General features: G+C 39.7%; 1 protein-coding gene across 3 annotated transcripts in view; it reads left to right on the top strand.

Moving 5' to 3' along the window:
• Dis3l2 (DIS3 like 3'-5' exoribonuclease 2) overlaps positions 1–27,661 on the top strand; it is a 330,069-nt gene that overhangs the window by 15,634 nt on the left and 286,774 nt on the right. For all 3 annotated transcript variants that reach the window (XM_040753119.1, XM_040753118.1, XM_040753120.1), the window contains exons 2-4: positions 16,382–16,529; positions 17,078–17,235; positions 24,910–24,963. In XM_040753119.1, the coding sequence (XP_040609053.1) occupies positions 16,478–16,529; positions 17,078–17,235; positions 24,910–24,963 (264 nt within the window). In that variant the 5' untranslated portion in view covers positions 16,382–16,477. The remainder of the gene's footprint in view (positions 1–16,381; positions 16,530–17,077; positions 17,236–24,909; positions 24,964–27,661) is intronic.

Genomic DNA, 27,661 nt, shown 5'->3' with positions numbered 1-27,661 from the left:
TAGTTGATGAACCTGATAGTGAACACACAGATGATCATCAAAATATTTCCTACCTTTCCCTCTTGCTTTGTAGTCTAGGCTGCCCGGGAACTCACTTTGTAGCCCAGGCTGCTAAACTTAGAGCAGTTTTCCTTACTCAGCATCTCAAGTGTTGAAATTATGGTCATGAGACACTGTGCTTGGTTTGAATATATATTTATTTAAAAATTCTAAATTATTGTTTTTGTTTATGTGTGGTATCTTTGTTAGGGTTTCTACTGATGTGATGGAACATCATGACCAAAAGTAACCCTTGTGGAGGAAAGGGTTTATTTCGCTTACACTTTATGTAAGTGTAAGAATTGCCATGACAGTGGCAATTCTGGTTTTTCATGACTTGTATATCAGTATGTGACTATTTATTTTATGTTCTTATTTTCATGCTCTCTGGATTTCAACTTTGCCTTAGGTGTGTTAGGTCTCTGTAATAGAGTAGGACCTGTCCAGTGTAGACCAAACCCTTAAGCTTTTCAAACAAGATAATTAGAAGACAGCTGGGCTGGGGCAGTAAAGTAAGAGGAAGAAGGAGCATTGCCATCTGTCAGCTGCAACCGACATAGCTGCATGCAGTTTTGAAAAAGCTCACACACAGAGGTAGAGAGACAGTGTATTGATGTCCCTTCCCATTATAGATCCTCAAAAGTCATTATTTGTGGTGCATTTGCCTTACCTACCTTTAAATTTTTTCTTCTGTTTGCTGACATACTACAATACATATATCCACAACATCATTTAGAAACAGCACACACACACACACACACACACACACACACAATCTTTCTGCAAAGTCAGTGTTTTCATATGTACACAATGCTATTGTTGTACACAATACAAAGTTGGTTATTCTCTACTGCTATCTACTAAAGGAAACATATTAGTGAGTTTTTTAAGTTCCTCCTGAGACATTCACACAGTGGACTTAGCTCTAGTATAACTTTTTCTAAAGAGGTGGTATTTCTTAATAATAAGCACAGATAGAAGTAGTGTCCTCTTTTCCTATTGTGATTACTGGTCATGGGTATAGTGTTTTCTCCTTCTAGATCAGAAGTACCATGAAAACAGGGATTGGGGTTGGTCATGCTTATTGTTCTACATCTAGGACCTGAAGAAGGCATAGTAATAAATATTTATTAACTTGACATTAATAATAAGTGATCCCAAAATCTTGCTTAATATTCTGTAACTGTTTCCTTTTCCTACTACTGATTTCTGTTTCAGAACCTTGCTTCTCTCAAGATCTTTAGCAAACAACTGTATTAGCGGAAAGTGCTGTGTTGTTGTCCCTTTCAGGACATTTGATCTTCTAAATACTCAAAGTATTTTGTAAAATATAAATGAGTAAAGTCACTTCTAACCCATTAAGAGAATGTGTTTTGTGGATGGAAGTTCTGTCCTGCCTGGTCCTGAAGCTATTTAGTTCCAAATAAACACACAGAGGATAGATTAACTATAAACTGTTTGGCCTGTGGCTCAGGCTTCTTATTGGCTTTCTCTCTCTTGATTATTAACCCATTTCTATTAGTCTATGTTATTTCCACATGGTTTTGGCTTGCTGGAGAATGCCCTGGTCTCTTGCTTCCTTGGCAGCTACATGGCGTCTTCCTGACTCTGCCCTTTCTCTATCCCTGTTTGGATTTCCCACCTGTCTGTCCATTGGCCACAACAACTTTATTCATCAATAAGAGAAACATATATTCACAGCATACAGAAGGACATCCCCCATCATCTAGTCCCTAAACTTTTTAATTAGAGAGGCTGGTAGTCAAAGATGGGTAAGATCTTTTTGCCTCCAGGTGACTTAAGACAGATCACTCATGATGGAATGTGTTTTCCAATGATGGGTAAGGCTGGAAGGTAAAAGAAGACAACCTAAGACAGACACAGTCGTCTGTCCTGTGGCAGAAGCACAGGTATTAATTAGTATTAATTAATTAAATTTAGAAGGGGGAATTGTCAGGGTCCATAAAATTGGCTAAGGGTCAGAGAGTTCAAAACTATCCTATTTTTCCAAGGTTAAAATCATAAGACCTAAAGGTCTAACTCGTGGCTACTGAAGGATGTTTGGTCTTAGGTGTGGATGTCTTATCTAAATAACAAGAGACTTGGTCTAAGGTGTGGTTACTCTTAACTCTCAAGGCCAGATAACAAGAGAGTTAGTCTAAGGTGTGGTTACCAATTGTTTGGAGAATTAAGGAAGAAAGTCCGTTTGTTCCTTGTGTTACAATAAAGAAGTCTTTTCTATTTTCCCCTTTTTGGTTGGGGTATATAAGAATGCTTAAGAATAAACTTGGGGCATCCAGTATTCACTGGGTTGTCCTTCTGACTCTATTCTGTGTCTCTGTCTTTTCCTTAGTATCTTTACCTGCTGTCCCTCAGTCCATACCCGCCCCCTAGGTATGAACTGAGCAAGTTGGCTAGATCCAACTGAAGCCCCACAAAGATGGGTTCCCACAGATGGCCACTCAACATAGGACGCAAACAAAGAGGAATAAATACAGTGTTTTACCGACATAACTCTCATTTCAGATAATTTTCATTTGTACTTACAGCTAGTAAATCTGTTTTGGTTTTGAGAAACAGGATGGAATGATCTCGTAGCCCACATATCCTTTAATTGACTATCTAAATAGGTTAAATTAATATATCATGTATTCCATGCCGAGGTGCTTAAAATTGTTATATTGTCAATCATTAGGAATATTGTTTAGCGTGAGAAAACTGTAATTTGCTAAAGCAGATATGACTCTAACAATCATTTGCCACTAACAGGCCGGAGTAAGGGAGCAGAAATATGATGAACTGGCGCTGGGAATAAGGCTGAATTTCAGTTGGTAGAAAAACTGCCTTCCCTTTGTACCATTCTTTTTTTTTTATTGTGTGTGTGTGTGTGTGTTTGTGTGTGTGTGTGTGTGTGTGTATGTGTCTACACTTGTGTCACACCAAGTAGAAGTCAGAATAGAAGTCAGACGACAACTTACAGAAGTCAGTTCTCTCCTCCTACGTTATGGGTCCTAGGGACTGAATTCAGGTTGTCTGGCTTAGCAGAAAGTGCTTCTGCCACTGAGCCATCTCACCAGCTCCTAATCTTAGATCTTTCCTGTAGACCTACAGTCCTCCCTTCCTTCCTCCCTTCCTTCCTTCCTCCCTTCCTTCCTCCCTCCCTTCCTTCCTCCCTCCCTCCCTCCCTCCCTCCCTCCCTCCCTCCCTCCCTCCCTCCCTCCCTCCCTTCCTTTTCTGTGCTGAAGAACAAATCTAGGACCATTTTATATATATACTATGCCCTTGTAATCATGATGTTTTAATTTTTACTTTATGTATGTAGGTGCTTTGCCTGCATGTATGTCTGTGCACCTACAGACATCAGAAGAGGATGACAGAATATCCCCTGGAACTAGAGTTCCTGGCATGTGAACTGACATATGGGTGCTAGGAATCAAGCCCAGGTCAGCCTGGCTATGTAGTGAGACCATCTCTCAAAAAACAAACAAAAAATAAAGAATACTGAGTCAGTATGTAATCTAAACCTTGACTTCTCTCTGCTGTCTCTAGAGATTTACTTTTTTAAATAGACAAATAGAAAATGTAAAAATAATTTATGGTATAAATAAGACATTTTGATATATGAACCATTATAGTATTATTGAATCAGCTGTGTATTTTCTTACATACCAATTTTCCTGTGATGAGATTGTCTAAAAACCATCAGTGTTTTCAAATAGACAACATGTTATTAGCATGTAACAGAACTCTTGAATTTATATCTTTGATTTAACTGAAATCTTGTATCCTCTGACCATTATCTCCCCTGTCCCTCCCACCCCTTTAGTTCCCAGTGAGCATGGTTTGACTTGCTGCTTTTAGGAGTGTAGCTTTTTTAGATTACATGTATAAATGAGATAATGTAAACTTTATCTTTCTGTGCAGTTTTATTTAGCACAATGTCCTCTAAGTTTATTCATGTTGTCACAATTGAGAGGGAACCCCCAACCCCCCACTTTAAAGCCCCTATAAATAGTATTCCATTGTCTCTATACCACATTTTCTTTACTATTTTGTGTGCTAATGGGTGCTTAGGCTGATTCCATGTTTTTGTTTTGGCAATAATGCAGTGGCCATAGGAGCTCACATGTCTTTTACATGTGGTGGTTTCTTTCCTTTGGATATGTGTATAGAAGTGGAATTGCTGACTCATAGGATAATATAGTTCTATTTTTAAAAAAATTGAGAAATTTCCACATTATTGTCCTGATTAGATATAATAATTAATGTTTCTACTAGTTTTGTAATAGTTTTTTCTTCATTTACCAACACTTGTTACATTTTGCCATTCTGTTCACAGCCATTCTAACAGCTGTGGGATGGCTTCTCATGGCAGTTTTCACTTGTGTTTCCTTGGTTACATTGGTGTTGAGCATCTTTTCATATATCTGCTGGATAGCTCCATGTCTGCCTTTGAGAAATGTCTATTCAGGTCCTGCCGTACATTAAAAACTAGGTACTGCTTTTCTGTGCTATGAAGTTGGTTCAGTTCTATTTAGGATATTTACTCCTGATCAGGTGAACAGTTTGCAGATGCATCTTCCAGTCCTACAGCTTGAGTCTTCAGATTGTGGGCTGCTTCCTTTGCTGTGCAGAGGTTTGTTAATTTGATGTAATATTGTCTATAGTTTTGTTCTTTTGCTGTTGATATCTGTGCTTTAGGTTTGTAGCTCAAAAAGAGCAGCAGCAGAGGCCAAAACTCTACCCCCTTGCTTTCACACGTGGTATTATACTTTCAAGTCTTAAATATTTAAATCTGTAATAATTTTGAACTGAGTTCTTTTTATATATGATGTGAGACAAGAGTCCTAACTTCATGTTTATGTAAGAAGACTCTAGTTTTCCTAGTACTATTAGAGACTATCCTTTTCCTATTGTGTCTTCTTGGCATTTTTGTTGAAGATCATTGGTTATAAATATGGGTGTTCGTTTCTGAGCTCCTCTTTTTCACTGACCGGTGTGTTTCCATGACAGAACCATGCTGCCTTGATTATTACAGCTTTGTGGCATGCTTTGATTTTTAATTTATTATATTTATTTATTTGTGTGTATGTACATGCCCACATGTGCTTGTGTGTGTACGTGCACGTGTGTGCATGAGCATACACCTGTAGAGGTGTGTGTGTGTGTGTGTGCGCGCGCATGTGTGTGTGATTGGGTTATGGTCCCATTATGCCAAGGACAGAAAGGCAGCCTAGGGCAACTCAGGCATTAGTGTCAACAATCTTTCTCTTGACAATATTGTAATATAAACTGTTACCTTCAATCAGAGGTTGTCCTTATGTCTACTGCATTGTTGCTGTGCTGAAATCTCTTTTCTCTGTCATCAAAGAAAATTATTTGTACTTATTTAATGCTGGATCCTCTCCATTGAATCCTGGGTCACTATTATTCTTAGTTAAATGTATCATTTTGGTAGAACACAACCTCTAGGTTTATAAGAGTTTGAAGTCTTTGAAGCCTGTACTTTGGAAGATGTCTTTATTTTATCTCTATACTTCATTAGTTGCATGAAGTATAGGAATAATTTTAAGTTTGAATAATTTTTCTTAACTGTTTATCATTTTATTGAGGAATAGTTTACATACACAAAGGTAGTCCCCATGCTTATGTTCCTTCCTAAAGGCCCAGTGTAACTTCTGTTGAGCTTACAGAGCTCCTGGAGGTATTTCTTGGAGTAGTTTCTGCTAGGGATAAACTTTTTCCCTTATCTCAAAGTGTTTTCTTGCATGCCATTATTCTTGAAGGATATTTTTACTGCATATAGAATTCAAGGTTGATGGCTTTTTCATTTCATGACTTTAAAAGTATTGTTCCATTGTCTTTGACTGTGATGGAAGACACTATTATAAAAGTAAAATAAATCTGCCATTCAAAGCGCTGTCCCAGGTGCCTTGTTCTGCAGTCACATGCCGTGTGCCCCTTCCCTTTTCTTTGCAATTGGCTCCTCTCACTGGTTTTCAGCAGCTTGTTGGTGACAAGTTGGATACAGTTTATTGGAAGCCGTGTTTATAGTAATCACTGAGCTTCTTGAATCTGTATGTCTTTTGCCAAATCTGTTTTAATTCACTATTCAATTTTGAGGGAATTTCCCCTCTACCTCTTGGAACTCGTTATCCTTATATTTGAACTCTTGATGCTATTCAGAGTCCATGATACTTAGTTCATCATTGTGGTTCAGTTTTATTTCTGTCTTTCAGTTTATATGCTTTCTGTTAGTGAAGCTCATGAATATTTTTTTTTCTGTTTTTTTATCACACCTACCAACTATTTTATTTCACATAGTACAGAAATTAGTCTTAAAAATTTACATCTGAATTTTTTTGTTGAGATCTGTTATCTTTTAGGTCACTTTAAATGTCTTTTACCTCAGTGAGCATAATTATCATAGATGATATAAAGTTGTAACTAATAATCATAAACTATGAGTTATTTGAGAATGGAGTGAGTTAATTTTTTTTAGATTAGATTGAATCACATTTAAGTTCTATGTATGTCAGATATTTTTGGATTGTGGTGTTTTTATTATTTATTTTTTAAAAGAGATAGGATCTTATTATTTTTCCCAGGCTGCCCTCGAACTTCTGGGTTGGATGTACTTTTTCCTCAGTCTCCTATGTAGCTGGGATTATATGTACATGCCACTGTGCCTGGTTTGAATTGTATATTAAATATAGTTAATAAATATCTTGTGTAGATCTGATTTCTTTTTAGTTGTTCTTGAGAGGCTTGGTGTTTTTTATTTTTATTGGTAATTCCAAACATCATGCCCCCTGCTTTAGTTTTGTATTGTATTGTCTTCTGTGAGAGATGGCTCAAATCTTGGTTCACATTTTTCAGTCTTTGTGATACTACCTTGAGTTTTTCCTACATATATGATGTTCAGGGGTCAACAGAGGCTTAGGTGAAGTTCCTAGAGATGAGAAGATTTTTGTTTTCAGTTGTGCTGTCTTCTGGAGTACCACGGTAGTACCAGATGCTTCAATAGATTGGTGCTGCCAGGCAGCCTGTCTCATTTATTTTTTAAAATTTATAGATAGTTGTTTCTGCCCCTTCCCCTCCCCTGTTCCTCGAGTTTGTGTTTATAACCTAACTTATTTTAAAGTCACTTTTAGGCTTTGATGTCAAGTGTGAACCAGCTCTTTCATCAGGAGTTTACCTGGTGCGATATGGAAAAGAGATGAGACTGGAGAGGTAATCTAGAGTGCCCAGTTGCAGCCAGTGAGGAAGCATGAAGGTTTAGAAAGACCCATCCTCAAAATAGCTTTTGTGTGTTAGTTAAAACATGAGTTTTTGAAGAAGAGGTTTGTTGTTGAGAGATCTATTAGGAAAACTTCTGTCATCTTTATGCCACACTAATGCAATAACCTGAATTCAGACAGTTAAAATCAAGCTGGAAAGGAAGGAATCTATTTAGGAACATTGTGAAATTAGAATAGACAGAATTTGGTAATATGGTAATGGAGGGAAACAATGAGATGACTCCTGTTTGCTGCTGAGGGATGGTAATGATGTCATTAAGCTGGATGCAGCACACAGGTGGAAAATGTCATTTGAGGAGAATAATAAATCAAATTAGAAACATGTCCCATTCTGAGTGCTCACCAGTCTTACTCAGCAGGAAGTTGGAAAGTTGAAGAGCTTTGGAGAGCAGGGTTAGAGCGGGAGATTTAACACTTTAAGAGGAAGCCAGACAATCTTCAGACTAGAACCTTGTGTGTGGTATAAACCTCAGGGGTAAATGAAGGAAGAGGACTCAGCAGGAAAACTGAGAACTGGAGAGTCAAACTGAGAGTCAGGAGACAGATGGATGTCAGAGACCAAGGGTGAAGCGTTTGTCCTCAAAGGGCGACCTGCATTCACATTAGACAACAAAAACACCCCCAACCAGCCTAAGTCTGAAAAACTCTTCCAAAGCTTAAGTCTCTGTTAGCATTTAAGTAATGAAGATTTTCTTCTCTCGTATTTCCGAAAGTTTTGTTTTGTTATAGTGATGGATACAAAATCATGTTCCAACAGGGAGTAAAGAGTAGGTGAAGGGGGAAGTAGAGGTTGTGAGTTGAAACCACATTGTTAAACTCTGTCTGGGATTAGAATGAGAGACATGACATAGCCACTAGCAGCTTGATGTGGGTATAAGGGAGCAGGCCCAAGCCTCAATTTTTAGGTGAGAGTTGTTGGAAAGGCAGCTGTGGAGAGAGAGGTAACTTTCTAGAGTAGACAAAGGTTGAAGATGGACAAACAAGGTTTACATAGCAAGGGACATTTTTGCCTCTAATATAGGAAAGCAAGGACAGCACAGGTGTAGAGAAGAGTGTTTATGTGGGAGGGGTTGGGAATTAAGATACTGAGAATGACAATTAGGAGTTTGATGTGTACACTTTGAGTTATGGCACAGAAAATGGAGACAGAACTTCCTTTAGAGGTCAACTAGAACAGCCAGCCAGGCTTTCTACTCCTACATCTACTCAAAAGGTATTTGAGACATGACAGGAGAGCTGGAAAGAATAAAAGTGGGAAAATAAGACTTATTTGGGACTGTATTACTCCAGTGAATATTTGCTGATTTTTTAAAGAGTCAGCTGAAAAACTGAGCAGTGCATTTGGCAACCTCTTAGAGGACTACGGATTAGCAGCTTATGTGATATGTGTGATCTGGTGAGTCACCACTCCTTTTTGGGATAGAGGCCAAATGGGATATGTGATTTGTACATGTATAGTACATCCCACAGGACTGCAACTCTACCCTGAGCACAGTTATAATTTCTTTTACTTGGTACTTGGCTGAAACAAATTCAAATCTTATTGGGATATATATATATATAGGATAACATTAGGCATCTAATTCTTATACAAAATTATATGTTTAGAACATGACCAAGTAACAGAACAAAATGAAGCAGAAGCAACAGAATTTACTGTTGAAAAACTTTCCCAAACTGATGAAATTATTAAGCAACAGATTCAAGAAATTTTATTGATTCCCCCCAAGTAGGATGAAAAGAAATCCATTTCTTATATATGGTGGTACATCTGCAGAATAACAAAGATAAAAAGTGTACAAAGTGCCAGGGATGGGGAACAGTATACTTTCAAGAGGATTAAGAGACAGAAACACAGGAGTTTATGACAGCAGAATGACATTTTAAGCTCTGAATCTAGTTGATGGTCTATAGTTCTGAATCCTGCACCCCCCCCCAAATCTTATGAGAACAAAGACTGCATACAAATGTTTCACACTTGTCAAAAGACATGACTGGTGGCTGTCATAATGGACAGTACAGATATGCAAATTTCCATTTGTGCAGAAGACACAGTGTTCTTAAAGATATTTTCAAAGGAAGCAGCTGGGAATGTAACTCAGTGGTATTTGTGTGACATGCACAAACCCTGGACTTCAGTCCTCACTCAGCACAGCAGAAAACCAGACAGCATGAGAGCATCTTGGATAACATTCTGTCCTCATACAGACTTACATAAATTACCAGATTCCTACAGAAAAATAAATGAACAATACTGACCTTAGAAAACAGTTTTCAAACTCAAACTGTTGCAAGGATATATATTCATATTCTCTCTCTCTGTCTCTCTGTCTCTCTGTCTCTGACTCTGTCTCTCTCTCTCTCTGTCTCTCTCTGTCTCTCTGTCTCTCTCTGTCTCTGTCTCTGCTGTCTCTCTCTCTCTCTCTCTCTGGGTGTGTGTGTGTTTGGTATTGACTGCACAGAGTCATATTTTAAATTTGTTTTCTAGAAGTTTAAAAGATTGGTATGTTTTTTTCTTTCAGCATTTGATAGAAGCTATTTTGTTCTTTGCTTTTCTTTATTGGAAAATTTTAAATTATCAATTTAGTTTCTTGTTATATACCCAAATTTACCATTTCTTGAGAGTCTTTTTCAGTCATCCATCTGTATCTTTCTAGTAATTTTCTACTTCATGTAAGTTTTCTAATTGGCTAATTATTTATCACATTCCCTCATAATCCTTTTAATTTCTGTAAGGTTTGTGTGGATGCTTCTGTCTTATTCCTCTTTTATGGTCACCTTGTGGAGACAGAATGGACCCTCTTCTAAGTTACAGGTGGAGGAGTATCTATACTGAAAACACTCTAGTCCAAGAGAATTTGAGAGAAACTTTGTTGCTATCTGGGAGATTCCTGGAGTTAGCACAGCAGTTGTGTGCTGGGTTGAGTGAAGCTAAAGGATGATGGTTTGGCTTTTATCATGGCTTAGGGACCTGGGGAAAAGATTCTGTTTGTCTAGATTTGAGAAGTTTATGTTTCTTCCTGAGATCAAAGGGTGGACCACATATGGATGACCCTGTAGCTTGTTCAGTTGTGGGTCTAAAGGGGATTAAGAGAGGTGAGGTTTAAAGTAAGCTAGTGGAGTGAAGGTCTATTACAGGCCTTAGTTATTTTTCTTCCATTTTCTTCTTCAGGTTAGATAGTCCCAGCTGGCACATCTGTAGATTTATTAAATTTCTTCTGTAACCTTAAGTCTGCTATTGAGCTTCTCTAGTTCTTCATTTCAGTTATTGTACTTCTCAACTTGGAAGTTCCATCTAATTCATTTAAAAATAGTTTATCTCTCTTTGTTGATACTCTGCCATTGCCACTATACTCAAATTATGGTTTCTAATTGGCAGATTTCTAATAGTTACTTGGATGCACTATTTGGGTAAATTATAAACCTAGGGTTCTCCATGTCTGTTAAAACTTAATTCTATGTTCCTCTCTGGCTAGTTTACTTTCCCAGTTCTTTGTCTTGTGACTTTAGTTGACAGCATATTCTGTTCTCTGCTTCACTTTTCTCCCTCTCGAAGTTGGAGGTGGCTGCTCATCTCTCTTCCTTCCTTCCTTCCTTCCTTCCTTCCTTCCTTCCTTCCTTCCTTCCTTCCTTCCTTTCTTCCTTCTTTCCTTCCTTTTCTCCTTCCTTTTTTCATTCATTCTGTTTTTTTTAGACTTGGCTGAGTTAATTCCACATAATCTTTCTCCTGAAGTGTGAGTCTGTAGATGTCTGCTCCTCTCTCTCTCTCTCTCTCTCTCTCTCTCTCTCTCTCTCTCTCTCTCTCTCTCTCTCTCTCTCTCTCTCACACACACACACACACAAAGCCTTATGTTGTAGTAATTACTTTGGTCAGCATATCTTATTTTCTCTCACCCTTTTTTCTTTTTTATTCTTCTCTTGTATATAACATCCTGACTGACTGCTGTTTCTTCTCCCTCCACTCCTAACAGACTACCCCCCCCATACCTTACCTCTCCCCCAGATCCACTCCTCCTCCGTTTTCCTTCAAAAAAAGAGCAGACCTTCCAGGGATATCAACCAAACATGGTGTAACAAGTTATAATAAGACTCTGGCACAAACTGTTGTATCAAGGCTGGATGAGGCAACTCAGGAGAAATAAAAGGTCCCAAGAACAGGCAAAAGAGTCAGAGACACTCTCAATTCTGACTGTTAGGAGTCCCAAAAGGACACCTGGCCAAACAACCATAACATATATGCAGAGGATTTAGCTCAGACCCATACAGGGTCTGATAGTTGCTTCGGTCTCTGCGAGCCTCTATGAGCCCTGCTGTTGATTCTGTGGGTTATATTCTCGTGGTGTCCTTAACCACTATGGCTCCTACAATCATTGCTCCCCACCTTCTGCAGGTTTCCCCCTGGCTCTGCCTAGTATTTGGCTGTGGGTCTTTGGTGCACCTGCTCCCATCAGTTGCTGGATGACACCTCTCTGATGGCAGTTGGGCTAGACACATGATCTAGGAGTATAGCAGAATATCATTAGTAATCATTCCATTGAATCCCCCTTCCACTAGTGGGTTTGGTTCTATCCTGGGTCTCTGGGCTGTCCAATTTCTGGATCCTGGCCATCCAGGCAGTGTCACGTGTGGGCTCTCTTTTGTGGCATGGGCCTGTCAGAGGGGATGCATGGATCTCCTTGGAAAGGAGAAGTAGAATAGATTTGTGGGTAGACTGGGGGTGGGGGGGGATGGGAATAAGAGGGATCAGGCTGGGTTGGGGGAAGGATGGAGGGAGAGAGCACTGGGAGAGACAGCTGGAACTGGGGACATTTGGGGGTTGTGGAAACCTAGTGTAGTGAAAGCTTCCTGGAATCTGTTGAGAGTGACCCCAGGAAAAACTATTAGTAATGGGGGGTATGAAGGCTGAACTGGCCATCTTTTATAATCAGGTAAGGCTTTCAGCAGTGGGACTGAGACACCAGCCAGCCACAAAACCTTCAGCTCACAATCTGTGGGAGTGGCCAGCATATCCTAGTGGTTATCATGTAACTGGTTGAAGGAGGCTGCCACCCTTTGTAGGTGGCTCTTTTGAGGCTTGGGGAGTACAGTTCAGGTGGTTTACTGGTCTGCATTGGGTTTTCTTTCTGCACTTGGAAGACCTCATACTCCTGAAGTGAAGAATAGCTCCTTGTGGCAGTCTCCTTCTTTCCTTCATGTTTGTGGTTGTGTTTGTAGCTTTGTGCATGCATAGACTTCTTGACCAGCAGAAATAAGTTAATACTCTCTCTCATTTTCCTTCTTTCTTTTTCTTTCACTTCTTCCCCTCCTAATCTGTCCATTCCCTTCCTCCTACTTACTTGTATAGACTCAGCTGTGCTCAGCCTTAGCAATTTTTCTGCCTCAGCCTCCCCAGTACTGCTGTTGATTGTAGGCATGCATCACTGTGCCAACTTGGCTTCTAGCCTCCTGAGTCCTTGGACTGTAGGAATGTACCATAACTTCTGTTCTCTTTAGTTTATTTTTATTTATTTAGATTTTTAAATTTAAATTAGAAACTTTTTAAAGACATGGTTTCATGTGGGTCAGGCCGGGCTTAAGTTTGTGTGGCCGAGGAGGACCCACCTTAGACTTTGATCCTTCTGCCTCATCTTTCTGAGTGCTGGTGTTACAAGAGTGCACCACCTCCTTTGGGCTTGTGGAAGCACTTTATCCTGAGCTGTATCTCAGCCCCTGTGAGTTCTTATTGCCTGGTGTTACAATGAACATGACAATAAACAACAGTGACTCTGGAGTCAAGAATTCAGCTAAGACCAATAGCAAAACTAACTCAAGTTTGTAACACCAGTCAGAACAAGCTAGAGGTCAGCAGATGAGTCAGAAGTTTAGCATAGGAAAACAAAGGATGACACAGGCAAACTTAATTGACTACATTCTTCTCCATATAGACTCAGTTTCCTCAGCAGTGTAGCTACAGCATTCAGTGTGTCTGTTTTGTAGGAGTTCTGCTCTACAGAATTGGGAGTAGCGATGGGTGGTAATGAGCTTCCATCTGAAGCACCACACACTACACACCTCTCCTGTCCTTACAAGGACAATAGATCTTCAGGAACCAGTGTTGTAGTTTGATGTATGTTTTTAGCCAGTATTTAGATCTTTACATTATTTCAATAGTTTTGTTGTTTAGTTTTCAATTACATATATATATATATATGTACATATATATACACATTTATATTTGTTTTTTTTGAGACAGGGTTTCTCTGTAGCTTTAGAGGCTGTCCTGGAACTTTCTCTGTAGACCAGGCTGGCCTCAAACTCACAGAGCTCCGCCTGCCTCTGCCTCCAGAGTGCTGGGATGAAAGGTGTGTGCCACCACCACCTAGCGCATAAAAATATTTTTATTGTTTGAGGATTTCATACATTTATATAATGCATTTTGATCAAATCTGACCCGCATTCCTCTACCTACATACATTCTGAATGTACAAAACTAATACTACATGTCATTTATAGCTATATGAGTATGCCCATGTATTTAAAAATGTATAAGGATACCCACTAACTTCAGAATAGTGGTACTTCTTTTTTAAAAAATAAATTTTTATTTAAATTAAAAACAGTCTTATTTTACATACCCATCCCAGTTCCCTTTCCCTCCTATTCTCCCATTCCCCCCATCTCCCCATCCCAACCCCCATCTCTCAGGGATGGTGAGGCCTCCCATGGGGGATCATTAAGTCTGTCACATCATTTGGGGCAGGACCTAGGCCCTCTCCTATGTAACTAGGCTAGAGAATATCCCTCCATAGGGAATGGGTTCCCAAAGCCCACTTGTGCACTAGGGATAAATACTGGTTCCACTGCCAGAGCCCCATAGACTACCCAGTGACACACTTTCTTCAATAAGGCCACACCTATTAATCCTTCTAATCCTATCAAAGAATTCCACTCCCTGGTAACAAAGCATTCAAATATATGGGCCTATGGGGGCCATTCTTATTCAGATCACCACAGAGCCCATTCTCAATTTTGGCTCTTAATTTTTGATTAACAATTTGCACCAGCCTCTCACCTGACCTGAGGCTGCTGTTGTGCTTAAACTTACTATTGGGAACAAATTCTGATCTTGAATTTTGCTTTGGAAAGTTTTTCCTTTTTTTTTTTATTAACTGACCCTGTTAGCTCTTGTCTGTCTTTAATATGTTTTTGTTGTTGGTATTGTTATATTTTCTACTTCTTCCTCTTTGCATTTGTAACGCTGCCCCAACTGATTTGTTAGGAATGTTCAGTCCCTGCCCAGGGCCACAGAGTCTGTATCTCTGCTTCATGGGAAGGTAAAGGTTATTTGATTATCCATCATTTTACTCTCTTCTCTGCTGCAGTGGACCCTTGTTATTCATATTTGAGCTTGTTAGGTTGCCGTGTTTATGTAATACCTAGGTAATGTCTCCCTAAACAAAATATGTTTTCTAGCATTTGTTGGATTATTCCACATGGACATGTAGTACCTCAAATAGAAGTCATCATCTTTTCTAACACTAGGCCAGCCCTAACTCCCAGCCTCAACACTAGGAACCTACTCAATTTCCATAGTGGTTGTTCTTCAGGTCCTCTCAGTTTCCAGGTGAGTCACCAGAGCTATGCAGGACCATTTTAGAGGCCTCTGCTGCCAGTGTCCACTTGTGTCACTCCAGTTCTAGCCCTTCCTGTTGTCCACGAGGTGCAGATGCTTGTCTCTAGTCCATTCAGTTCTGTGCCAAGATGGCTTTTCCTAAAACAACTTTGGCCTCTTGTTCTCTTCTGTTCATTCAAGCTTCAGAAACTCCCTAGTGGCTTTGAAAAACCCGGCTTGTTTTCTAGACCTTCCAACTTGTTTTACTTTCCTTGCCACTGCCTTCCTCTATATAGGCAGGACTGGAGCCAAATGGAATTAATGTTGCAAGAATCTGCCTGGTTTTTCTGTTTGTATCCTGATTTTTGTGTCCTTTTGCCAGAAGTATGCTTTCCTCACATCTTAATGTCTTAGTTCTTTCTGAAAAACTTTCCCAAGATTCTCTTAGGTTTCTTGACCTAGATACTCTCTCCTTCCCATATACAGTTATCCATCCTTTGAAAACCATGGTGCTATCATTTCCAGTGTATATTGCTGTGCCCATATGCCTTTTTTTTTTACCCTAATGGCCTTTTATCTTTCATTTTGCTATTGTGCATTGCATGTATTTGTTAAAATAATGAGAGAATAAGTGCTTTTCTGTACTAACCCTCACACAGCCTAGACCCTCTCTGTTCTTTTCCTGTCCCCTTTCGTTTCTATGAGATCTTTTTTTGTTTCTTCCTTGTATTTGGATTAAGTTTATTTTTCACTTCATGCAGCCTTAAGTGCCTGTTACCTTTATTTTGTTGCTTCTCTTCTCTGAGTTAATTACAGTTTTAGTTTTAAGAAAACTTTGATCATTTGGTAAGGGTGGTATGAGGGAAATTTGAGGAATAGAAGATAGGGTTCAAAATGACATCTTTGTGGAGAAGTGGTTGTCTAGCAGGATTTGGTAGCTTGCAAGTATAGATTTAACTTCAGGACTGGTGGCCGGTCAGTAGAGACGAGAAAACAGAAGTGGTGGTGGTGCGTTCATTATCTAGGTGATGGCCAGGGCCCAGAAGTAGGGTCACATTCTTAAGCTTTCATCCACTATTCATTCCATCACAGCTTTTAGATTCCAGTTTTTTAAAATCATCCTTTAAACCTCATTTCTTGTTTTTCTTTTTGTGTATTTCACAAACTATATAGAATTTCCTGCTTTCTCATTTTCTACTTCATTGCCCCATTAATGGAAACTTTTTAGTTGAAGTGCTCTGAAGGAGTGATGTAGTGTACCTGTGAGGGTGAAGACCTTGGCTAGAAATGCAGCATGGGTGGTATAACTCCCAGGAGAATGTGACATCAGGCTCCAGGAGGATACCACATTGCCTTTGCCAACCAAATGCTCCTCAGTATTGATGTTCCAAGGGAACAAAGGAAATCACAGGTAACTGCTCTCTAGTCACCAGTTTGTTTTTTATTTTAGCTCGTGACAACTGAGCTGCTCAAGGCAGGAAGAACTCTAAGCTGAATAGTAGTGGGTTCCTGGATCTGGAGAGGAGAGGCTACCTTGGAACCAGTAATGAACCATCCTGACTACAAGCTGAACCTTCGGTCCCCGGGGACCCCCAGAGGTATTGAAAAGAAAATGGAGCTTGCCTTGGCAAATGGAGACTTGAAATATACATGGACTGGGCGTGGAGGTAGAGGGAATTCTTTGGACTGAGGGAGACTAATTCTTTTAATGAACTGCTGAGTAGTCTCTGGTGGTATTTATCCTAGAATTAGATATGCTCTCATTGTTTCAGTTGATTGTTGTACAGTCATTTTATTTCCTCCAGAAACGGGAAACTCTTTTAACAATTACTATTTTAAAGGGTTTGTATCTACAAATAGCAAAGCATACCAGACCCATTATTCAGATTTTGCTTCATGCGTAAAGCAGTGCTCACTTAGCACTAACGTCTTATTTATTTAATAAGGTCTGCTTTATTTTTTGCTGTCTTACCCTTTCTTTCCTTTTTGTGGCTTTGAAATCATCACTGCAAAGGCTCATTCTCTTGCTGGCCTTTATAGATAACAAGAGCAATAACAACAATAGTGAAGGCATAGTACCTCCAGTTAAAAGAGATACAGAGATGCTTAGCTGAGGAAAGGGTTGATTGTTGCCTCATGTTTCTAGGTGTGTCCTCTGTGGGTGGCCCGCATGGTGTTGGTGCTTCGCCAGGTGACAAAAAGTCAAAGAACAAGTCCATGCGAGGGAAGAAAAAGAGCATATTTGAAACCTACATGTCCAAGGAGGATGTTTCAGAAGGCTTGAAGAGGGGAACACTTATCCAGGTGCTTAAAACCTATAGGCTATTTACCTACCCCTTGAATATACGGAATGGCAGCAATCATGTTTATTAACCCTTTCCCTGTTCTGTGCTGTGTGCTTTGTCATGGGGCAGGGCTTTTGCTTCTTAGACCTATGGCATGTGTTGAGGTGGTAAGTACCACTAGACTGTCGAGGCACACCTCCGAGATGTGAGAAGAGCGAGCCTCTGTAGCTCATGTCAGTGTTGCCTAGGAAATTTATATGAGGAGGGATCTGTGTGAGCCAGCTGGGGATTGGTGCAGTTGAGCAAATAAGTGTAAGAAAATAATCTTTCCAAATGAAATAACCAGTGTCACTTGCTAAGACAGAAGTGGGGAGTGGGGTTGGACTCTACCAAGCATTGAGTTGTTCGGTGTGCCTGAACCACATGGATGCTGAAGAGCAGAGTAAACGGGTGAAGTGGTAGAGGAAACAGAAAACAGTATTTGTTGGATGCTATGTAGTTTGCATAATCTGTTCACAGGCTGTTCATTAGTGTGGCTGAACACATGTTCATTGAGCATCCATCTCTAAGCCAGGAACACGTCCTGTTAGGAGAGTACTACAGGGGAACTTGTGAAACAGTATGGGATAAGGCAGCTTAACTTCCAAGGCAGCTAGTAGGTAACAAGGCTGGAGAAGGAAGCAGGACCATGCCTTCTTTGAATTAAGCCTGTTTCATAATTCTTGGATAGAAACACTGTCATGTGATACTTGACTCACTTAAAATTACTGAATGAGGCTGGGGAGATTGCTGTCACTGCTCACCATACAAGCATGAGGACCTGAGTTTGAGCTCTAGCACTCACATAAAAGCTGGGAGGAGTAGTGTGCATCTATAATCAGAGGCAGAGGCAGGAGAATTCCTAGGACTTGCTAACTACCCTCCCAGCTCCAGGTTTATTGAAAGACTCTGTCTTGAAACAGCAGGTGGAGAGTTATTGAGGAAGACACTCAATGTTGCCTGCTGTCCTTTCTACGCCCATGTATACATACACACACACATGCACAATGTTGACTGAATTCCATCTTCTCTCATTCTGAAAACTCACATTCAATTGTGCTTTGGGCTGAAGATTCATCCAAACAATAATTATCAGCTTCTCTTGATTTATCACCTTTCCACAATTACCTGTGGTGCACAGCACCCGTGATTGTTGTAAACACCACTGATTTTTCACAAATCAGTTGGTCTTTTTGATTTAGGAATACCACTGGATTTTTTTTCTCTGGATGTTTTTGAAAAGTCTCTCTAAAGAGAGTAGAAACAACATTTGGACACTTGTTACTTCATTAATATACTTGCTTGCTTTTCATGGTTTAGCATCCATATACTGCACTTTACCTGCAAGTATCTTAGCTCTCCTGTATGTCTTGGTGTGTCTTTCTCATTGCTGTCTCCTATCACCCCTTTCCAGGAATGTGCTATGTTCTGATTATCTTGAGCTTCTAGATTTTTCCTCTAAAACCTGTGCTTGCTTGGTGTGGTAGCTTGTGCTGATAGTCCCAGCACTTGGGAAACAGAAGTAGGCAGATTTTTGTGAATTAAAGGCTAGCCTGATCTATATAGCAAATTCCATAGTGAGACCCTGTCTCACACAAAAAAATTCTAAACCACCACTACCAGCGCTAGTAGCAATAGTAGTAGTAGCAGCAGTAGTAGCAGCAGCAGCAGCAGCAGCAATAACCAAACAAACCAAAATGAAACTGAGTGTAGGACTCCACCTAGACTTTGCCGTTGGTGTCCTGGTATGGCAATCATGCTTGCCCTGCCTGTCTGTGGTCAGTCTGTACTTAAATGTCCCCCTCATTTCTCTAAGCTGAGTTTGGTTACTACCTTCATGAAGTCAGTTTTATTGTCTACATGTGAAAACTATCACCTTTGCTTAGATTTTATGTTTTCCCAAATAGACTGTTCATTTCCTTAGTGGTATGGTCATGACTATTCTACCAGTTAGCCCAGTGAGGAGGATTTGGCTGAAGCTTAATTATTAAACTTTATATATATGTATCTATATCTATATCTGTATCTATATCTATATCTGGCTGAATAAAGGTCAAGATACTACCTTTTGAAGAAGAATAAAGGGAACTGAAATTGTTAGAACTTGAGAGAAAAATAGCTTAGGATTTTGATTATAGATGTATACCTTTATGAGATGGGGTTAGAACAGTGTTCTGTAATAGTATTAGTTTTTTCTTCCTTCTAATTTTTGTATTTGAAGTGACTTTTTGCTGGCATTATCACAAAACAAAAAGATCTGATCAATATAACAGCTCATATTCCCAGGAGTTTGTAAGTGATTCCTCCTGGCCTATGACATCATAAGCCTCCACAGCCAGAGGCCCTCTCTCCTTCCACCCCCCACATATGAGAACAGTTGTTCTCTGCAGATGGGGTAAGGAATGGGTCCAGATATGAGGTCACCATGAGAAATATACAACATTGTAAATAAGATTTCATAGGCAGAGAAACAGAGTACATCTGCTTTTGGATATAAACTTTCTGTGTGTAGTTGTCCGGGTAAGGTAAAAAGCTAGACAAGAAGTGATATTTTAATGCCATTGGAGAAAATTAAGCATACCAGATATACTGAGAAACATCTGTCAGTTTTTGTATTCAGATGTATGTCGGGACCTCCTTTTTCCCCCATCAAGAGAAAAGCCTTTTACTGATATTAGGGATCTTAAAAATTAGTAGAATAATATAGTTTTAGTTAATGGCATGACAAAAATTTGAAATTTCATTGTTGTAGGAAACAGGAGACCACAGTGACCAAAGAAACCACTTTTCTGTATTTGGAAATGAATAGCAATAAAAACATGATTCCATACATGTGGCTTTCTTAATAAACAAATTTTCACAACTGTGCATAGGTTGGTTGTTATGATGTACATGCCTGGAAGGAGGTCCAACTTAAGGGGATAACCAAGGTGACATGGGCAGGGAGATGGTAGAATTGTGTCTTTTAGAATCCAGATGATGTGTTGACTATTGGAAGTCCAGAATGAGCCCCCAGAGCTACTGGAGACATGATGTCAGGATTCTTTCTGGAATAGAATATTGGTGAGATGCTGTGTTGGACCACTGAAAAACTTTATTCTAGGAAGACAGAGGTCATGATGGTCTCATTTCTAGAATTTCAGTCTTTGTTAAGATTGAGGTCAGGGGGCTAGAGAGTTGACTCAGTAGTTAGGAGCACTGACTTCTCTTCCAGAGGATCCAGGTTCAATCCCAGCACCCATATGGTTGGTGGCTCACAACAGTGTAACTCAGACTCAGAGGATCCGCCCTCTTTTGGCTTCTGAAGGCACTGTATGCACATGGTGCACAGAAATACAGTCAGAACACCCACATATATAAATGGGGAAAGATCGAGGTCTTCTTGGGTGTTCTTAAAGAAGAGAACAGTAGAGGTGACATGGTGGAAGGAGTATCTAAGAAGAGAGGTGGCATTCAGAATTATGATGCCAGGGACAAAGGGAGAACTTCAACTCTACAGAAATTAGGTGATTCCTGAACTTAAGAACCATTTCTTGACAGGGTAGGGAATGTCAAGCATTCGGGAATGAGCACTAGAAAAGTCACTGAGGAGGTAGGTAAAAATAGCTGTAGTAATGGCAGAAATTATAGGATGGATCATTGCTCAGAGAGAACGATGAGAGAGAATAGCTAGAAGGAGCCGCTGCACATAGTGTGGGTAGGGAAGGCCTCCGTGAGATTATCCTGTAGGTGAGACCTGAAGGGCAAGAATGAGCCAGCCATTTCAGAAAAGACTAGAGATCAGTCAGTGGGAGAGTGGCAAGCAGAAGACTTGATGTTTTTGAGGACCGAGAAAGAAGCTGCCTTTTGAGACATGAGGGGGCAAAGGGACAGTTAGGTAGAGCCAAGTCATTTAGGGTCTGAGACTGTGTTAGGAACTTGAATTTCATTCAAGGAACAATGGGGAGTCACCAAAGGGTATTAAGTAGGAAGAACACAGTCTGTTTCATGTCTTAAAAATGTCTCTGACTGTTGTGAAATGAATGGAAGCTGGAAGTTCACTTAGAAAGCCATTGAAATCCACTAGATAAGAAAATACGAGACATGACAAGAGGACAGGGTGTGGCAGCGAGGATAGAAGTGGGGGTGGCTGTGGAGCTGGAGCTGACACAAGATGCTGATGATTAGATGTGGACAGGGAGATAGAGGAAGAAATCCAGGGTGATTCTCAAGCACCTGAGTGGGTCAGACGATGGCCTGATCTTGCTGTTAGTCAAGCTAAGGAAGACAGAATTAGAAATGTGCTGGTTTTGGGGATATGTAAATGTGTAACGAGACCTTGGTGATGAGTGGAGCCAAGAGACAGTTAGGAGCCTGGATTCTGGAACCAGACTCTCAGATTTACTTCCTCAGTGCCTCAGTTACCTCATCTGTAACAAATGAAGAAAGGAGTATCTGTGTCATAGTTGTGGGAGTTAAATTAGTTTATAGCTAATTTAAATTAGCTAACTTATTTTAAATTAATTCATTAGCTCTTAAAAGTGTATGGCCCATAGTCTACCCATGTAAGTAGTATTTGAGATTGTTTTTAATTACTCTCAGAGGAACAACTGTAATTCAACTGAGGTATTGCTGTCCTGTATAGATAGCTATCTGCAGTTTTATGTCCTAGGATTATTTTTCAAGGAAATATGGAAACATATTTGTATGTGTGAAATTCCTAAGTTTTAAGTGTTTCAGACATACTGTAAGCCATCTAAAATGTATTTGTGATTGCCAAGTTAGACTAATTAGACCATTTGTGTGTTATTTTTCTGCAGTGCCATTCTGGTCCTTGGGTATAGGCAAGGAGAAGACAAATAGTTGTGGTCACTTGAGAAGTAGGACTTATTGATTGTGTGTAAGAGGAAATGGGAACCCATGGCCCAAGGTTTGTGAAGCTAAGGGATAATGGCAGGCAAAGACTACTAGTTGGCCAAGGGGGTGAGTAACCATAATAGAAAGAGAAAGGTAGTAAATTCACTGGAGGTGGATTTATGGTCCGTGGCATGAAGGTCTCAGTAAAACTGACCTACTATTTGGAATTCCATGGTAAGTGAGATGGTAGTACAGAAGACTCCAATTAGAAAGAGTGATGCTGGACTTCTTTTGTTTGCAGTAATGTGATAGTAGAGCATAGTCAGTGGAAACAAAGTGGAGACAAAGGTAGTTTGAGTGATTCAGTCATTGATGTAGATTCAACATTCCTAAATGTTTATAGGGATTGGGATAGAAGGGAAGGCAGTGACACTCGAGTCAAAAGATTAGTGAATTAGTGCTATGATCAGGAAGTTAGAGGGTAGCTGTACCAAGTCTATGGCATGAGCTTCAAAATGGTTTTTGAGAAAGAATATAGGAACAAACTAATTTTAAATCCATTATGAGGAAACAGTCTTCACCATCCTTGAGGCACTCTCTTTGACAGCACCCAAAGGAACCAGTGACATTAGGGCAGAGCCAGGTTCTGACCAGGTAAGAAGTTTCAGGAGCGTTCAGAACAGGATGGGAAGTACATGATCCTTCTCACTGGTCAAGCTCCAGACCTGGAAGAGTTTGAAAATGAGGAAAGATGGGGGAATTAGGTGAGTTATGGGAAGACAGAAATGCAGGCCTCAGCCTCTTCTAGGTGAGACATCCTCTGCTGGATGACTGTGCTGTAAGGCAGACTGTTTCTTGACAGGCTTTCCGCTTACCTTCTTCTTTCAGACCGTAGGAACAACTCTGGTCTGGTGAGGATACAGTTGGAGTTGCCTGTTGCTACGTGTGATCTGTTCTCTCTGGGGTCTGTTCCTGACATCCAGTTCTTGAGTCAAATTTCCAAGTGTCGATCTGAAGCAAGGCTTCTGCCCTCCTCTCTATGCTTTCATCTATTGGGAGGTTTGGGATAGAGAATCAGGAATCAAGAGCTTTCTGGTGCTTTTAATATATTTTCTTTTAAGTAGAGCCTAAATGCAGACCTGAACAATGTGTGCCTTTCCCCTGAGTCCAGCCTTGGCTTCTCTCAGTGTTCTGCAATTAAAGACACACTCAAAACAAGAGGCTAACCCTTTGCTGAACTGAAGGGGAGATGATAGAAGAAGAATAGGAATTTAAAAAAAAGTTAGAAAAGGGAATCAGAAAATGAAATGCTTAAAAATAGTTTCAGTTTACTGAAACATTTCCCTATAAGACTGTGTATTCTTTTCTATTGTAAACTCATAATCATACATGGTGCCTGTCAAGCTAGTTGTCAGGAAATATTTGTTGAGTGTATGACAGCCTAGAAAGAATTATAAGTATTTTTTCCTTTTCCTTCAGGAAGAAACAATTACTTTAGAAGTGAATTTGCTTCAGCACTCTTAAGAAAGCCTGGGGCAGCTTGTCAGCCATGTCTCTTGGCCCCTCGTTCTGTAACTCTAAGCAGAGTTCTGGCAGGATGGGGAGGAGAGAGTGTTGGACCACTTGCCTGCTCTTGCTAGCAGTGCACCTCTACTTTCTTCCCTTCTGGCTTGCCTTCACCTTTTGCTATTCCATGAGGACTATGTACAATCTCCGGAGCCTTTCATGGTGTCCTGGCTGAAAGTATGCTGTAGGTGTGTAACTTCACAGCATTTTCTTTCTCAAGGACCATGCTTAGTTATTATTCAGCACCCTATGTGGTCTGTTTTGGGTTTTGACCATAATCACTATTTCACAAATGGTTAAGGACTAAATGATCATTTGTGATATCTAATTGGTGTGTTAAGATGTGTACCATGGCGTGGAAATTTGTAATTTAAGCACCAGTGAAAGAAATAAATTATTTTCCATTTAATTTTATGCCTTCACCTATCTTGTGAATTATGTGCCTTTGAGTCATTCATTTTAGTGGGAAATGTTATTTAAACACTTTCTCAAGTTATCCTTTAAGTCGTGATGTTAGAAAAACAGCTTCTTCCCTCCATGTGTCCCAGTGGTCTGTGAGTGCAGCTGGAATCTGGGGAGGTTATAGCTTCCTGAAAAGACCCACAGCACTGAGCTGCTGTTGAGGACTGCTCCCAGCTGCACCCCTGAACATAAATAGAAGTGGACCTTGACTTGGTGCTGGAATCATACGAAGTTGAAGGCAGACTGGGTGGCCTAGGTGTGGGAACTAGCATTGCCATTTGCATTAAGAGCTGGTTATGAACCATTTTGAATTATTAACTCATTCAACTCTGCAGAAAGGCCATAGTAAAACATGTCCATCCAGTTCCTTGAGTACAAGTATCCAGTTAGAAACTAACTTGAAAAATAGCCCCAGAAACATGCCATTGTGCAGAGGTCATGGGACTGAGAGAGCAAAAACTAATGTGAGACACAGTCTCCAAATAGCATTAGTAAAGTCAAGGTTTGATGTGAAGGTCAGTAGTTGTTGTTTCCTGGTCTGTGCCAAGTGCTGTCATTTCTTGCCTTTGCCCATCACAGGAGGTGTCAACCTGAGCTTTTAGTGTTTGAACCTGGTATTTTACACAAACTTCAGTTTTCATGCACTTAATCTGGAGTTTTCGTATATCTAAATTGTTTTATGGATCAAATTGTTTAAGAACTTCTTATCAGAGAACAGCATACATAGGAAAAATCATAAATATCCAGCTAGTTAGGGTTTTCACAGATTTTTGTTTTATTTTGTTTAAAGGGTGTATTGAGAATTAATCCAAAGAAGTTTCATGAAGCCTTCATTCCTTCTCCGGTAAGTTTATTAACTTTATAATAAACAATGTCATATTAAATATTTTAGATGTGCTCTGAACTTGAAATCATATACTTTAACTAAAAAACAGAATAGTAAAACAAAATTGAGAATAGGCAAAGATTTTCTTCAAATTTAAATAAATAAAATTTGTCTTTGGTTCACCACCCCTTGTGCCAGTCTTAAAATCGAATGCCAAATGAGAGGGATGGTATTTGTTCTTAGGTTGCAGAAAGCAGCTGGACCCAGGCAGACTACCCGCCAGTTCATGTAATTGGATGCTCTTGGTTTATAGCTTAAAAGGATTTATAGGTTTTTCCACTGATTTAAGTTAATCTTTCCTAAATAAATATGCTATTTACTTTCATTCTACTGCATGAGCTAATCTGAACATTTGTCCAAAAATAATGTGTAATGCTTTTTTGTTAGTTTCTCACTTCACTTTCATACAGGTGATAGACCTTCGGACAAGGCTCTTTTTGTTTTGTAAACTATTTCTTACATTCATGACTCACTCTAAGAGCTTCTCTCTGGTTAAAGTATGTTCACACTGATAAGTAGTTAGCAGCAGGTCTGTGTAGAAGGAGCCTTGATTGTGCAAAGCCGGGAGAGCAATATTCTTGAGTTTCTGGCCTCATTTTTCCAGGATGTTGTAATGGATAGCTATAACTTTTTTTTTTAAACAGTGGAAGAGACCATAGGGGTGAACTTATAGAAGAGAAATATGACACAAATGTTTTATTTGCTAAATAGCAAGTTTAATAATATTACCATGTTTTTCATAGGTGATTCTGTTATTAGTGTTATTATTATTATTACGTGACCTTGTTATCTGTTCTCAAGTTCTATCCATTTCCTTTTCTCTTTCCCATCGGAAACTAAGGACTCATATTTAATTCCAAGTTCAAGGCTTGCCATTATGTTAGGGAAAAGGCATCTCTGACATGTCACATTCTTTTCTCTGAACCATAGTCTCTTCCTTGGACAAAACGTATCTATATTCTTACTTGTACTTGAATAATGACAACTTTGAGGTGATATTTCATCTCAGGAACAGTTCTGTCATGCAGTAGAGTGTGGTTTACATGGGTGCTAGATTCTAGAATTTGCTCATACAATGATCATGTACAAGAAGGTGCCATGTTAAGAGTCAAGACTAGCCATCTCTCAATAGGTTCTGTAAAACCAATGTTTCTCACATTAGAAAGAATGATTTTTGTTGTTGTAGCATTCCAGTTGGAGCAGTTTGATTAAATCAGGCTTCCTGTGTATAAAAAACTAACTTTTAAGCACGAGTCTCTCTTAATGGAGTAAGGGATTCATTCCATAAGGTATCTATGCACTGTGCAGAGTTCAGACCTCTCATCTACTCTGTGTGTGGATGTTCACCCTCACTGGCTGGAATGATAAAGAGCACTGTAGCATTTTGAAAAATTTATTACTCGCTTTTGTTTTTTTCTAAGTGTCCAGTCTTGAGTTCCTCTAAGTTAAATCCCTGTTAGGTCACCACTTAACAAATGTAGAGACCAGGACTAAGGGACAGAAGATTCATGTTTCAAATATATAAAAAGTTATGAATCAGGGGCTGAAGAAATGGCTCAGGAGTTAAGAGCCTGCATTCCTTTTGTAGAGGACCTGAGTTCAGTTCCTAGTGACCACACCACAAACCACCTGTAGTCCCAGTTCCAGGGAATCTTATGCTTTGTGAACACTACATTTAGGAGCACATAGTACCGTGCCTTATACTCAATTTAAAAACAGTAAATTATAAATGTGTAAATCAAACTAGCAATTCATTAAGCCAAAAATATTTCATGGGCCAAAGAGATTGCTCAGTGGTTAAGAGCCGTTGCTGCTTTTCTGGAGGATGAAAAGTTTGGATTCCAGCACCCATGCCAGGTATTTTACAAGCCCCAGTAACTCTAGCTCCATGGGATTCTACTCCTTTTCCTGGCCTTGGTGGACACCTATGTGCATGTGCACCTTCACATATACATAAATAAAAATAATCTTAAGACTATATTTTATGACAAATATGCCTCTATGTACCCATGTTTGTGTGTAGAACCCATATTCCTTGGAGCTTTGGGCTGACTGAAATACAGAGTGTCCACCTCTGCCCTCTTTCTTTCTCAAGCCTGATTCCTTGTCTCCTTTTGGTTCCTTTGCAATCCACCAGGGCTATTGCATGTGCGTCTATTGCTATCTTATCCCATAGATCTGGGTACTATATTCATGTTTCTTAGCAATACTGCCCATTGTTTGCATATAGTCCAGGGGTGCCTCCTAGGTGCTTGGGCCAATATCAGGGGACACATTCCTTTGGTTCTTAGAATTCCTTATCAGATGAGGTAGGCTGAGGAGCATGGTGAGGATTCTACAAATTAAATTCATATTCTTTACTTTGCAAATGTTGTATCTGTATGCTTTAGTTTAGTTTATTAAAAAAAAAGCTAGGAAGCAAAAGCAAAATGTGCTGATGTTTCAGAGGTTCTCAGTTGTTTTCTTGTTTGAAAGTGTTTTCCTGTCATGTTCTATTTAGAAAGTTCGGATGGATTCAGTATTAGGATTGGTTATTGTTTTTTTTCTATGCCTCATTTGTTCTTTTATCTAGAATCTAATGGAGTAGTCACATTCTCCCAGAAAGATTACCTCTTGGAAGACTGGCTGCAAAAGCTGCTTATCAGAGTCCAATTAA

The sequence above is a fragment of the Mesocricetus auratus genome, unplaced genomic scaffold (genome assembly GCF_017639785.1).
Source record: "Mesocricetus auratus isolate SY011 unplaced genomic scaffold, BCM_Maur_2.0 Super-Scaffold_100010, whole genome shotgun sequence".
Classification (NCBI taxonomy): Eukaryota; Metazoa; Chordata; class Mammalia; order Rodentia; family Cricetidae; genus Mesocricetus; species Mesocricetus auratus.
The sequence above is the reverse complement of the archived record's forward strand: the minus strand, read 5'-3'. Positions and strand labels throughout refer to the sequence as shown.